The sequence below is a fragment of the Colobus angolensis genome, unplaced genomic scaffold (genome assembly GCF_000951035.1).
Source record: "Colobus angolensis palliatus isolate OR3802 unplaced genomic scaffold, Cang.pa_1.0 Scaffold40, whole genome shotgun sequence".
NCBI lineage: Eukaryota > Metazoa > Chordata > Mammalia > Primates > Cercopithecidae > Colobus > Colobus angolensis.
This window is the reverse complement of record NW_012117377.1, coordinates 2,715,460-2,730,051: the sequence shown is the minus strand read 5'-3', so window position 1 is coordinate 2,730,051 and position 14,592 is coordinate 2,715,460. Positions and strand designations below refer to the sequence as shown.

Below are 14,592 nucleotides of genomic sequence, written 5' to 3'. Positions count from 1 at the left end.
GTTTCACCGTGTTGGCCAGGCTGGTCTTGAACTCCTGATCTCAGGTGATCCACCCGCCTCGGCCTCCCAAAGTGCTGGGATTACAGGCATGAGACACCATGCCCAAGGGCCATTTTAAATAGCAATATTATCAACCAAAAGCACAAATGCAAAAAATGTGGCACCACATGTCCCACAAAAAGGATGTTTGTTTACAGTATGAGAGCTGGAACAGGAGGCTAAGCATTGTCTGGTTGACATCAGCTGGTCATGTGACTGACCGTCAGGTGACTCGAGAATTTGCCACTCTGAATGGCTGTGAAGAACCATGCAAGTTCCATGAGTTATTGATTTGAGGGCTACAAAGAAATTTTAGTAAGTAGGTAATTTCCAAACAGGGGATCAGCAAATAATGAGGATTTAATGAGAGGTTTAAAGGAGGTGAAGAAAGTACATTTGGGAAGAAGAAAGTATCCGCCATGCCTTAAGGAATTACAAGTTTCCAAAACGCATCAATGTGAGAAAAGCAGCCACACCTTTCAGATTTGTTACAGTGACTTTGTTATATTTACCATAAAAGGGTAAATTAAATGGCTTTATTTTGTTTCTTCAGCAATTTCAATGGTGGGAGTAAGGGTAACATACAATCTGTAATGTAGTTTAGGGATGAATGCACAGAGAGCTGAATTCAATCAGGAAACATTTAGAATGACAATAACAGTTCTTACAAGGAGAAGCAATATTCTAAGAAATGAAGAAACATGGACCCCAAGAAAAATGAATGCTTCAAAGAACAGAAGCATATTTCTCCCTTTTCAGCACTGAGAGCCAGAGAGGAATTGTCTCCTTCATTGCCGCTGCTGTCACGTTTTGTGTGTCGTGTCTGTTTTGTGATCACTGAGACTCGAGAACCTCCGACTTGCCAATGTACTTTGTGGCCCCGACAGAGGACTTGGGCTCTCTGGGTTTCATCACCACCGTCAATTAAATAAAGAGGACAAGAGCTTCTTTCTTGGATTGTTAATTTAAGGCTCTGGATAATACATGTAACCACCTTATGATAGAGCGGAATCATAAGCAGGCTCACGGTAGAAGCATTCAATGGCATTTCTCTTTCCTTCGGGAGAAACAGAAATTCACAGGTCTAATTATTTTCATATTAATAGTTCCTGGCTGTTATTCCAGAACTGTCCTAAAGGAATTCTTTCTCCTTAAGGCCACCACCTCCCAGGAGGGTATTTAAAGATGTGCACAGGCTGGGAACAGTGGCTTATGCTTGTAGTCCCAGCAGTTCAGGAGGCCAAGACGGGTGGATCCGTTGAGCCCAGGGATTCGAGACTGGCCTGGCCAACATGGTGAAACCTTGTCTCTACTAAAAACACAAAAATTAGCTGGGCGTGGCTGTGTGTGCCTTTAATTCCAGCTACTCGGGAGGTTGAGGCTGGAGAATCGCTTGAACCCGGGAGGTGGAGGTTACAGTGAGCCAAGATGCTGCTATGATACTCCAGCTTGGGCGACAGAGCAAGACTCTGTCTCAAAAAACACAAAAGATTTTTATAGTCCAGGTATTCAGTGTTCATAGTACACCTTTCTTATCCTAGTAAATCTTCTTTTATCAAGGTATATGATCCCATATAGTAGTTAACTCTTACTTTATGACAGTCTTTATTATTACTATGTATCAGAAAATTAAATAATTAAAAATGATTTTTATAATATTATCTCTAGTTGTTTTAAGATTCAATTTCCCTTGCACTTAATAAATGTTTCCGTTGCTGTTGAATCATAAATTTTAAATATAAAATTCTCCAAATTATTCTTTAACTCTTCATTCTTATAAGTACATTGCTAATGTCTAAATCTTTAAATGAATGTTAGATTTTAAAGTACTCTATTAACATTAAATTTAAAATAACTTTATTTGAAGAATTATTTTGAAAACCTTGGGGTTTTTTTATTATTATACTTTAAGTTCTAGAGTTCATGTGCACAACATGCAGGTTTGTTACATATGTATACATGTGCCATGTTGGTGTGCTGCACCCATTAACTCATCATTTACATTAGGTATTTCTCCTAATGCTATCCCTCACCCCCAACCCCATGACAGGCCCCGGTGTGTGATGTTCCCCTCCCTGTGTCCATTTGTTCTCATTGTTCAATTCCCACCTATGAGTGAGAACATGCGGTGTTTGGTTTCTGTCCTTGCGATAGTTTGCTCAGAATGATGATTTCCAGCTTCATCCATGTCCCTACAAAGGACATGAACTCATCCTTTTTCATGCCTGCATAGTATTCCATGAAAACTCTGTTTTTAAAGAACATAATTATCTTTTTCTTTAGCATGAAAATAAGAATAATTGCAGTATGTGTTTTTCTTAATCCAAAAATCATTGTGGTTCTAAATATAGGTCTATTCAGCATAAATATAATGACAAAATATATTTGAGTCTTGGGGTTGATGTTACAAGTAACAATTGACTAATACACCATACTTTCCAGAAGTTTACCAAAATTTTTCTCTCCCTCTTCCTGCAAGGAATAAAAAGAAAACAAAACTACAGGAAAATGAATTATTAGAACAGGGTAGAAATTAGAATGGTACCACACACTACTCATTTGAAAAATTAACATTTTTCTGGAATCAGTAAAATTTAGCCAAATGGAAAGGACATGGTGGTGTCAGACTTTCTCGAGAAATTAGCATTGGATGGAATTCTGACCAACCCCAGTAGGAATTCCCCATAGTGATACATGAGGGCTGGAAATAAGTTGTCCTGGGGGGGCAGAAAGGCTTTCCCCATCTTGGAGCAAGATTTCTTAGGCATGAACATGGCACCGGAAGAGAAAGCTTTGTCCGAGACCTCAGTTTACAGAGCAGCACAGGCTCTCTCAGACACTGGGGAGCAAGCTCGAGGGTAGAGGGGAGACACTGGGAGGAGAGCAATGCCGTGGCCTTGAAGGATTGTTGCAGTGGCTGGTCAACGGCTGTAATGGGAAACCCAAGATTAATAGTATTTGTCTCTATTTCAACTTCACCAGTGTAGCAGCTTCACTTATAAATGAGCAAGCAAACTCCAAAGACCTGAAATAAGAGTAACTTAAAATAGGTCTAGGAGCGATGGCCCATGCCTGTAAACCTAGCACTTTGGGGGGCCAAAGCAGGAGAATTGCTTGAGCCCAGGAGTTTAAGATCAGCCTGGGCAATGTGGTTAGACCCCATCTCTACAAAAAATTTTTTTAAATTAGCCAGGCATGGTGGCATGTGCCTGTGAGTCTCAGCTATTCAAGAGGCTAAGGCAGGAGGATTACTTAAGCCCAGGAGGTCAAAGCTACAGTGAACAATGATTGTACCACTGCACTCCAGTCTCGGTGACAGAGGGAGGCCCTGTCTCAAATAAAATAATAAAATGAAATAAAATAAGATAGGAAATGCCCAATTTGGGAGCATCTGAGGTTTGATAAAATAATTTCAGCAAACGTAGACTTTTTTTAAAATCCACTGTTCCAAGACAAATTTTTCTGGCCTTAATTTTCCAAGACGCCAGCTTTCTCTGCATGCCCTGCAGAATCTAAGTAATTGTGATAAAAATATTTCCTGAATGGAATGTGAATGCTATAATTATTTTTTAAAACTATGACAGAGTTTATGATAAATTCTAGTAATTAAAAAGTCGGAAAGACTGGAGGGAGTGAAGATATGCTAATTTCTCCATCATTTATGGAGGGAAGCAATAATAAGCAGTGTTTCATTTCTGAGATTAAAATTCAAGAAATACATATTTAAGCATTTGTACAAAGATATGAGAATGGCCACTAATGGAATGGTAACAAATTTTGTCCCTTTCCAATTATAAAAGTAGGAATTAAAGAAAACTCACTCCGTCTAACAAAAGGTAGAAAACAAAAGAAATACCATCAGAGAGAGGGAGACCGATGGAGACTTGAGGAAAGGAATACCAAACAACTTTCAAAAATGAATGGGGATTTTTAAATTCATCTGTAGAAAGAACAAGTATCTTTAGGTTTGATCCTAAATAAAATCCATGAATATCTTTCCAGAGGACAGAGAAGTAAAACACACGGACTCATTTCAAATAAATGGTGAGACAAAGATATACCAGGCAAATACATTCAGAAAACAAAATTTGAACTTGCAATATTGGTCAAGTAAAAAATAATCCAAGGTAAAATGTATAAAATTGAGCCCACATTAGTGAAGGGGACAATCGATTTGTAGACATTATTTAAATTAAAATCTGTGATATGAAAACGTTGGAGATAAAAGAAAACAGACACAGAAATCTACTGAAGGGGTTGGACTTTAGCACACCTCTCTCAAGCCAGATTGGCAAAAATTCAAGTCTGGAATGAGGGTAGGAATATTCGTACATTACTGGACAAGTATTATGGGACAATTTTGGCAGTGTCATAAAATTCAAACTGTGCTTATCGCCACAACCCCTTGATACCATTTCTAGGGATATATGCTTAGAGAAACTTTCACTGGATCATTCTTTGTAATAGAAAAAGGAAAAAAGAGAAAGAAAAAAGAACCTACATATTTAGTAATAGGAATATGACTAATCAGTATGAGCTACATTCATAGGATAGACTATAGCAGTTAAGGGAAATGAGCTACATCTATTGAAAACAGCCTGGGTAAATCTCAGTAATGTTATTTTAAGTGAAAAAAAGCAGATTGCAGACCATGTACTGTTGATGCTGTGTGTGTGTGTGTGTGTGTATACACCAAATCAATATTTACTTAAGTATGCTGAATATTGTCTGCGTTGTTTAGTAAAGTTTTCCCAAAAACCTGGGGGAAAATACATATTTCCTACATACATACCTAACATTGGTTTTTATCTCTCATATATTAATGGGCCTTAAGTTTAATTTAAAAATGTTAAATATCCCAATAGAAAAATCAGCAAATTATAGTTAATTCACCAAAGCCAAAAAAAAAAAAAAAAAAAGGGAAAGCCTGTAGTGACCCCTTGCACTCCCCACGGTATCTTGGTGAATTCGTTAAGAAAAGATCACCACTGTATCTCAGACTTGTACCTTTTGCCTCTTTCTTTCTTATTTTATTTTATTTATTTATTTATTTATTTTTGAGACGGAGTCTTGCTCTGTCGCCCGGCCTGGAGTGCCGTGGCCGGATCTCAGCTCACTGCAGGCTCCGCCTCCCGGGTTTACGCCATTCTCCTGCCTCAGCCTCCCAAGTAGCTGGGACTACAGGCGCCCGCCACCTCGCCCGGCTAGTTTTTTGTATTTTTTAGTAGAGACGGGGTTTCACAGTGTTAGCCAGGATGGTCTCGATCTCCTGACCTCGTGATCCGCCCGTCTCAGCCTCCCAAAGTGCTGGGATTACAGGCTTGAGCCACCGCGCCCGGCCCTTATTTTATTTTTTTAAGAGACAGAGCCTTGCTCTGTTGCCCAGTCTGGAGTGCAGTGGTGCAATCATAGCTCACTGCAGCCTCGAACTACTGGTCTCAAATAATCCTCCTTCCTCAGCCTCCCACATGTAGCTAAGACCACAGAAATAAGCCACCAGGCCCCGCTTCCTGTCTTTCTTTATACCAAAGAATCAAGTAGACATTTAGGGAAATTTTATCACTTAAGTTGATTTGACCCCGAAACAGCTCCTTCTGAAGATATCCTATTCATTCATTTATTAATTCACTTATTCAACAAATATTCGTGATACCATTACTTTATGCCTGGCACTGTCTGCCCACACCTGCGTTTTGTTTCCTAGGGAATTAAAGAAAAATCACATGATAGGGCACCTGTATTACAGGATGCATAATGTCCTTGTGAGCAGTCATGTTAAAAAACAAAATCATTCCACTCCTGTTTTAATGCATTAGTGTAGCTAATGGTGAGAAACATTTCCCCAAAGGGAGCCGATTTTGCAAGTAATAAAGATTAGATGGACAGAACCAATAAAGCAAGGAGAAGCTGATGCAGGAGGACACAGGAGGTGTGACTGATGGAGGGCGTAGCTGGGGCTTGAAATTTCATTAGAGGTAATTCCGCAGGAAAGCTGAAATTATTCAATTAGATATTTAAGAAGATTCGATCTTTCTCTCATGAAGAGACACCCTCAGGGGTATTTCACATGCGCTTCAATTTCTTTTACAACTGCTTAGAACATTTTAGATATTTTATTCAAGTCACAACGGCCTCTATAGTAAGAGGTCCTTCGGGAGTGAGCATCAATTATGACGAATTAGGAAATGAACACATCATGTCACTTTTGTTTATGAAGTCTGACTTTTAACAATTACTAATATTAGTAGAACAATAAAATGATTATGGTAGATTGTACAAAGATGTGTTCTAATACAATATACTGGCTTCTTAGCCTTTGTAGGAATGTCAGCATCATTCTGTGGTTGGCTCTCTGCTTCATCTTGACTTTCCTACAGGAAACCTTACAGAAATTGAGTAAGCAGTGTCCCTGTTTGCACCGGTCTCAAATTTTCTGTGTAGTATGTTTCCTTAACGATACCAACTGGACGTCATTATCCAAAACTAAAGGTGGCACAGTGTAGTGCAAAGGTGATATTTCCAAGGCCTTACAATAAGTAATATTTGACAGTCCTCATCCAATGCATTTACTCAACATCTACAACAGATATAATGTATCTTGAGTTTCATGAGACTCAAATATCATGCATATTTAGTGAAAAAAATGACAAAAATATTCTGGCAATTGGGACTCTACCAGAGGGCTGCAAATGCCTTGAGGTTGTCATGAGAGTCACTAGAATACCCTGAAATAATTGAAGAAATGTGCTCAATTGCAACACTGCTGTCACCACCTTCTCCTATAAATCTGCTGCCCAGATGGACTTTCCATGGCAGCCCAGGCCATTGACTCCTCAGGAAAATGGAAATACTGTGGAAGGTAGGTAAGATGTTATACCCTCCTCCTAGTGACCAAACAATGGAAGATGGACTCTTGTGAAATGAAGCAAAGAAGATGCCAAGAAGTCTTCAGTGTACATGAACAGATTGTTTCCGTTGACAGTAGAATCTGGACACCATTGAATGTGCCAATAATTTCCTTTTTGCAAAATGATTTTACTTGCATATATGGATTTTTAAGTTCATTTGGTGACCCTTTTAAAAGGTTTTATTTTCTCCTCTTATTTGTTGAAGATGTTAAAAACTGTGATGACCATTTAATAAAAATGTTTAAATGATTATGGCTCATGCCTATAATCTCAGCACTTTGAGAGGCCGAGGTGGAAGGATCACTTGAGCCCAGGAGTTGAAGACCAGCCTGGGCAACAAAGCAAGAAGCCTCTTTACAAATAATAATAATAATAATAAAATTAGCTAGACTTGGTGGCTCATGCCGATAGTCCCATGCCGATACTCGGGAGGCTGAGGCAAAAGGATCGATTGAGCCTAGGAGTTTGTGGCTGCAATGAACAAGGCTCTTGCCACTACACTTGCTTCAGCCTGGGTGACAGAGTAAGACTATCTCTAAAAAAAAAAAGTTACCAAGTTTCTTAGCATATTTATTAGGATACCATAAATACCATGATGCTTGAATTTCAGTAATAATGTTATTACAGAATTATTTTTGTCTAAGAAAATGATCAAATTTTACAACTTGGGAAAAAAGTGCAATCGTCTTGATTTGTAATGTTGTACTTTTACTTATAGTGCCATGGTGTTGATAAGCAGGCAAGAAATGATTGTTTTTTTTTTTTTTTCAGCCGTTTACCTCTGTAAGAGAACAATGCAAAACAAGGCACGACTGGAGCTCGCAGACTATGAGGCTGTAAGTACCAAGGACCTTCTGGCAAGGACAGTCATAGGAGGCACAGCAGTAAGACCCACAGTCTTCTCTGGGCAGGCTGTTAACTCTCCATTCATAGATCTTTTTTCTTTTCTTTTCTTTTGAGATGGAGTTTCACTCTTGTCACCCAGGTTGCAGTGCAGTGTCATGATCTTGGCTCACTGCAACCTCTGCCTCCCAGGTTCAAGTGATTCTCCTGCTTTAGCCTCTGGAGTAGCTGGGATTACAGGTGTGTGACACCACACCCGGCTAATTTTTTTTTTTTTTATTTTTTTGAGACGGAATCTTGCTCTGTCGCCCAGGCTGGAGTGCAGTGGTGCGATCTTGGCTCACTGCAAGCTCCACCTCCTGGGTTCACGCCATTCTCCTGCCTCAGCCTCCCGAGTAACTGGGATTACAGGCGCCCGCCACCACGCCTGGCTAATTTTTGTATTTTTAGTAGAGACGGGGTTTCACCATGTTAGCCAGGATGGTCTCGATCTCCTGACCTCGTGATCCACCTGCCTCGGCCTCCCAAAGTGCTGGGATTACAGGCATGAGCCACCACACCCAGCAGCTAATTTTTATATTTTTACTAGAGACTGGGTTTCACCATATTGGCCAGGCTGGTCTTGAACTCCTGACCTCAGGTGATCTACCCGCCTCAGCCTCCTAAAAGTGCTGGGATTACAGGCGTGAGCCACCGCGCCCAGCCTCATTCATGGATCTGAAGGGTCAGATTTCCAGGGATCTGGCATCACAGTGGGCTCATGAATCCCTGTTTACTTACTTCCTCTCTTCATTCACATTGCGTGTGGCAAAACTCTAAATACATAAACTCAAAGTGTAAGAGGGAAGCATATCTTATTTTCTAAAATCGACTTAACTGTCAGAATGTCAGATACATCCTACATAGTGAAGACATCCAAACTCTGAGGATTAAAGGCCATTTACCCTGGGAAAGAGTGGGTTTTGCCAACGTTTTATCTGCCGACGGTGATGATCAGCAGATAAAAGTCATCTGCTGTCATTTGTGCAGATGGTTGCTATGTTAGATTTACTGAATTCCAAGCATTGTGTAGGGATAGGCTGTGGGCCGCCACGGGTTACATGTGTTGTCAGGAACTGAATAGGCTGATTGCATGCGTAGTGGGAATGTATTGCTGTTCCGTTCCTCTAGAAAGTGGGTACGGAAAAATCCAATGGGTTCGTCTGGAGCACCTCCTTATGTACCAGGTAATTTTAGTATTTTGCAGATACACATTGGATTTTTAGTCCTGTTCTCCGAAGTCAGTAATTCAAAAAATTGATATTTGTAACAGGTTTTTCTGCTTCCTCTGAGACTGACAATATGAAGGTGAGCTGAATTCAGGGAACGTGACTTATCATTGAGAACCACGGTACACTTAGGGCTTTAGAAACTCTCTCTTTGTTTCCTTGACAAATACAAGTGGTAACGAAGCTAGAAGAGAGCAGTGAAGAAGAACACTGAATGTCTTCATGTGGGGTGTGTTTTTCAGGAGAGCCTGGCCAGGCTGCAGAGAGCGTTTGCCCGGAAGTGGGAGTTCATTTTCATGCAAGCAGAAGCACAAGCAAAGTGAGTCCTTGTGAGTCTTTTGGAAGATTTGTTCAAGTTGTGGCCTTTTTGTCCAGAGAGGCACTACAATTAATACTAAATGTTATCCATTGTTACCGTGTTGACAGAGTGGACAAGAAGAGAGACAAGATTGAAAGGAAGATCCTTGACAGCCAAGAGAGAGCATTCTGGGATGTGCACAGGCCTGTGGTAAGCAAGCATCACACTCTCATCTTGAATCCATCTTCTCTGTTTGTGGGAAGAGAGGGGTGCCCTACCAAAGTAAGGGAAAGCCTGTAGTGACCCCTTGCACTCCCCACGGTATCTTGGTGAATTCGTTAAGAAAAGATCACCACTTTTGTGTAGGATGACTAGAGCTCAGTAGCATCATATTTAATTTATAAAACCACGCATTTTCCCACCATGATAACGCTTGCTTACTCTCTTGCTATTTGAGGTATCTAATGCTTCTGTATACATTTGAAAGAAAAACCTCTGCAACAAAACAGTTTTTCATGTTTTATTGTTTACATTTTTCTAGCTTTATAGTAAAAGTGTAAGTCAAGATGTTAATCCTGCCCTGCTTTTCCTTCCCTCCCTCCCTCCCTTCCTTCCTTCCCTCCCTCCTCTCTCTTTCTTTCTCTCCCTCCCTCCCTCCCTCTCTCTCTCTCTCACTCTCTCTCTTTCTTTCTTTCTCGCTCTCTTTTTTTTATGGGATCTGTCTCTGTGGCTGGAGTGCAGTGGCGTGATCTTGGCTCACTGTAACCTCTGCCTCCCAGTTCAAGCCGTCCTCCCACCTCAGCCTCCCGAGTAGTTGGGACGACAGGCATGTGCCACCAAGCCCGGCTAATTTTTTGTATTTTTGATAGAGATGGAGTTTCACCATGGTGCCTAGGCTAGTCTCGAACTCCTGAGCTCAAGCAATCTGCCTGCCTCAACCTCCCAAAGTTCTGGGATTACAGGGATAAGCCACCATGGCCAGCCTGATTTTTTCTTAAAACCTATTAGTAGCCTGCTTCGGTTGTTGACTTTCACAGTCTAACATTTCCTGTGGCTCAAATTCAAATCAGCCCACATTTTTAATGACACAATATTGGATCTCTATGTAATAACTTAGCTGGCTTTCTTCCTTATTAATGTTAAACTATGTGCCTCAGAGTAACATTAATGAATATCCTTAATTAATACCAGAAAACTGTATGGATGAAATTAAACAGTGGTTACCAGCAACCATATATTTCATATATTTCTTTCTATTTTGATGCTATATCGTTTTCTTCTGTAGATTTATTTAAATACAGACAAGGCACTAGAGAATAATATTTATATAAGTATTATTAGAATAAATAATAGGTTCATAGCATGAAAGACAAATAAGATTGATAAGAATACTTTACAATTTTCTCCTCAACTACCTTCAGAATCAGACCAAAGTAGAAAGTCTCCAAAGGTTTGTTTATATATGTACATATTTCAGCTTCAGATAGCAATGCAATTGTTAAATGCTATATTGAATTTGTTCTCTCTTTTGAATTCTGAAAAGATTAGAATTGAGAATTAACTGGTTTTGCTACTGAAAATTCAGTGTGAGTTTTATTGTTCATGAAGAAAAAGGATTTTGAGGTCAGGTACATAGCTATTGCAAGGACATTAAGTAGGATTTTTATTTTTTTTGTTTGTTTTAAGCAACCTCTAGAAACCAGTCAATGTGTTATGTTCCTATGCTTATCCACTTTGTCCCCTGGACATCTGGTGGCTCATCTCTAGCCTCGTTTGGCTTCCATGGCCTGGTTCCTCCTGGCAACCCAAGAGGACTCACACCATGCCAGGTCCCCTGCACTGCCCACATCTATTTCATGCTCTGAGACCCATGCTCGCAGAGATGACAAATGATTCCACCTCAAACACTCCCCTGCTCCACTGCCTAAGGCCTTTGTGTGCTTCTGTTGGAGGCAGAATCTGATCCCAGTTGTCTTTCCCTCTATCCAGTGCAAGCCAGGCACTAGTCTTTCCTGTCTCCCACCAGCAAGGAGCACATATGAGTGTTATCCAAGAGGCCTCCACCACATCCTTCACTAGGCTTCCAACTAGAAAGTCATCCCAAGGAGGATCTGGAGGCAGAAACCACCCAGAAGCCACTGGCTCCATCTCCCTTGTTGATTTTTTTTTTTTTTTTTTCTGAGATGGAGTCTCGCTCTGTCACCCAGGCTGGAGTGCAGTGGCGTGATCTCGGCTCACTTCAAGCTCCACCTCCCGGGTTCACACCATTCTCCTGCCTCAGCCTCCCAAGTAGCTGAGACTACAGGCGCCGCCACCAAGCCCGGTTAATCTTTTGTATTTTTAGTAGAGACGGAGTTTCACCATGTTAGCGAGGATAGTCTTGATCTCCTGACCTCGTGATCCACCCGCCTCAGCCTCCCAAAGTGCTGGGATGACAGGCGTGAGCCACTGCACCTGGCCATCATCACTTATTTTCTAGAGGAAAATAGAGCTTTGGGTTGTCATGAGCCTCTGAGGATGGCATTTACCTAAACCAATCCTACCTTCAACCATTTCTTTTTCTTACATTGTAACTTCCTGTATTACTTTAGAGGTAATCCCTCCTGGCTTTTTTAAAATATAAACATTTTGAAGTGATCTCAGGCACTCGTGAAATGCTGACACTTGTCCAAAGGTTGTGTCTGCCATACAGGTGCTGGTGTTTATCTTGTTTTTAGTCTTTTGGGTCCTTACTCTGAGTTAATAGACAAAGATGATGATGACAGGGACATTAACAGAAAGGTTCTCCTAAAAGAGCTCCTAATGCTATTTTCTCAGCCAAACACATAAGCTCTATCTCTATTTGCTGGCTGTAGTGTTAGCTAAGCAATGACAAGAACTTTGTAAGATAACTAGGCCCCCTGAAGAAAAAGTGGCATAGGGGAAAACAGCAATATTGTGATACTTTCTAAGAATGTCTACACTTTTACATTTGTCCCTAGAAATGAATTCTGCAGTTGTCATAATCAATCCTAATATATTTAGACCCTAAATCCTATATCCCAGAGTTAAAGTGAATAGGTATTTCTATAACTCAGTTTCTTCTTCATAGTCTGTCCTGTCTGTGGCTGTAATGAAAGACTCTTTGTACCCTGTAGTATTCACTGTAAAAATTAAGTGTCTTCTAGACAGGACCTGTGAAGCTAGGAAGCTAGGCCTGGCATGTTAACGCCAAATTATTGCCACCCAAGCAACCTAGAATCCTAGACCATGTGTAGGAAAATACCACAGAGTACACAGAGTATCTCAAACTGTCCAGAGGCTTAGTCTGGTGTGGCCTGGGGCCTAATATTGCAATACCACCCCTCACCAGAAGATGTCCCTATCTGAGACACTGTCCTATCGTGTACACTTCCAGTTTTTATTATGTCAGCCAACGACCAGTAGAAAAGGGAATAGGGAGACCTGGGCAGAGTGAGAAGCAGCTGGGCTTGGGAATCAGACAGACCTGACTCCGTTATTTATGAGGCCCACCGTGCACAGGGATTTGCCCTTTCTGAGATTTAGCAGTCTCACTTATAAAATGGAAATATATCTACCTACCTTGCACTATTGATTGAACATTAAATGAGATCACCTGGGTAAAAGCAGCTGGCAAATCACTTTAGCAATCTCACTTGACAGGTGAAAGACAATAAATTTTCAGCTTTCTTCGTGAACAGAAACAGAGAGTAGCACAAAAAAGGATAGAGAAAAAAAATGGAATATGGAAACAGATAACGCAAATGCAGCTGCTATACTTCATGGTTTTAATGACATCTGTGAATCTCGCAGAGTACAATCAAGGAGCATCACAACTTTTGTCTTTAGTTCTGAGGTTCCGACCAGAATAACTCTGAAGACCACTCCCATAGTCATCTCCTTTTTCCTCCAGCCTTATCATCTCACTCTTCCATTTAGGGATACTTTGCATGAAATAGGCTGACCTTGACTTAAGGCCGATGTGGTCACCGTGGCGTTAATTGCTCATCTATGAGCCCTCTCTCTTAGTACCCTTTATTTTTGAACTCTTTTATTTCCTGTATATTTGCATTTTTATTTAAGCCTTTATTCTGGAATGTAGAATCTGTCCTCTAGGTGCAGGAACGCAAGACTTTGAACAAAGCAGCCTTTCTTGGTCTTTATCAAACTGTTTACCTGAAATAAGTCAGACTGGGTTGACTTTCCTCTTCAAAGGGATTGTTCCTTTACCCACCTATGGAACTTTTTGAACTGTGTGGGGAATGCTTTACCCCCAATATTTTTGTTATTTAAATATGTATGTCCTGGAGCCGTCTGCCAATGCAATGGCTGAAACATGTTTCCTTCAAAGGTTGAATCTGAAACTCGTAAAACAAGGCATTGCCACCCTTCCCATAATATGGAATGTGGATCATGGGATACATATTGATACAGTATGGAAAGGTATCATGTAATGGTACCTTTTATTCTGTGTCAATATGTGCCATATATTATACTAAGGCCAGGCATAAAAAGTGGACTAAAACACACTCCTTGATTCCTAAAACTCATAGTCCAGTGTCGCATTTTATGAACATATCATTAACACAGCAGGATGAGTATGACTGCACTATTTGTTTTCTGAAGGGAGATACAGATGTTCGTGTTATTTATAGGACTTGCTAAGGTTCAGAGCTAGCAGTGGGAGACCAGGCCTGGAACTAAAGAGTGCTGTGGATCCAGGCAGAGAAAGTAGCTCCAGCAAGAATGAGATCCTGACTTTATGTATCTATCCTGCAAAAAGAAAGAATAAATAGTTAGAATGCAATAGTCCACATAGGATATAGCTGTGTTTATAGGTGTCTTATTATATTTTACTCATGGTTTTCATATATCCTTTTGCTTCTTATAAAATGGCTGTATTTATAGATGTCCTTTTGTATTTTATCATGGTTTTCATATTTTACTGTTTTTAAAAGTCCAGAGTTCAGGGCATCTTTCATATATTATAGGCCACACACCCCTGACCTAGGGAAATCCAGCTAACGTGTAGAACGTCCCTGCCAGGGATGTTTATACAGTATACACCCTAGAGGGCCATTGCCAACAGGGCTGCCTGGTAAGTCCTATCTTCAATGTTTAGTTATGATGATCTTGTGTAACAACCTATATATGTTATTATTTCAAGAAGGATCTACATTTTTATTTTTTATTTTTGTTTTTATTTATTTATTTTTTAAAGACAGAACCTTGCTCT

General features: G+C 40.4%; 1 protein-coding gene across 5 annotated transcripts in view; it reads left to right on the top strand.

Annotated features, from left to right (window-relative positions):
• Positions 1-14,592, top strand: part of RGS7 (regulator of G-protein signaling 7) — a 590,904-nt gene that overhangs the window by 481,929 nt on the left and 94,383 nt on the right. For all 5 annotated transcript variants that reach the window (XM_011955683.1, XM_011955682.1, XM_011955681.1 and 2 more), the window contains 3 exons: positions 7,719-7,783; positions 9,301-9,377; positions 9,485-9,566. In XM_011955683.1, the coding sequence (XP_011811073.1) occupies positions 7,719-7,783; positions 9,301-9,377; positions 9,485-9,566 (224 nt within the window). The remainder of the gene's footprint in view (positions 1-7,718; positions 7,784-9,300; positions 9,378-9,484; positions 9,567-14,592) is intronic.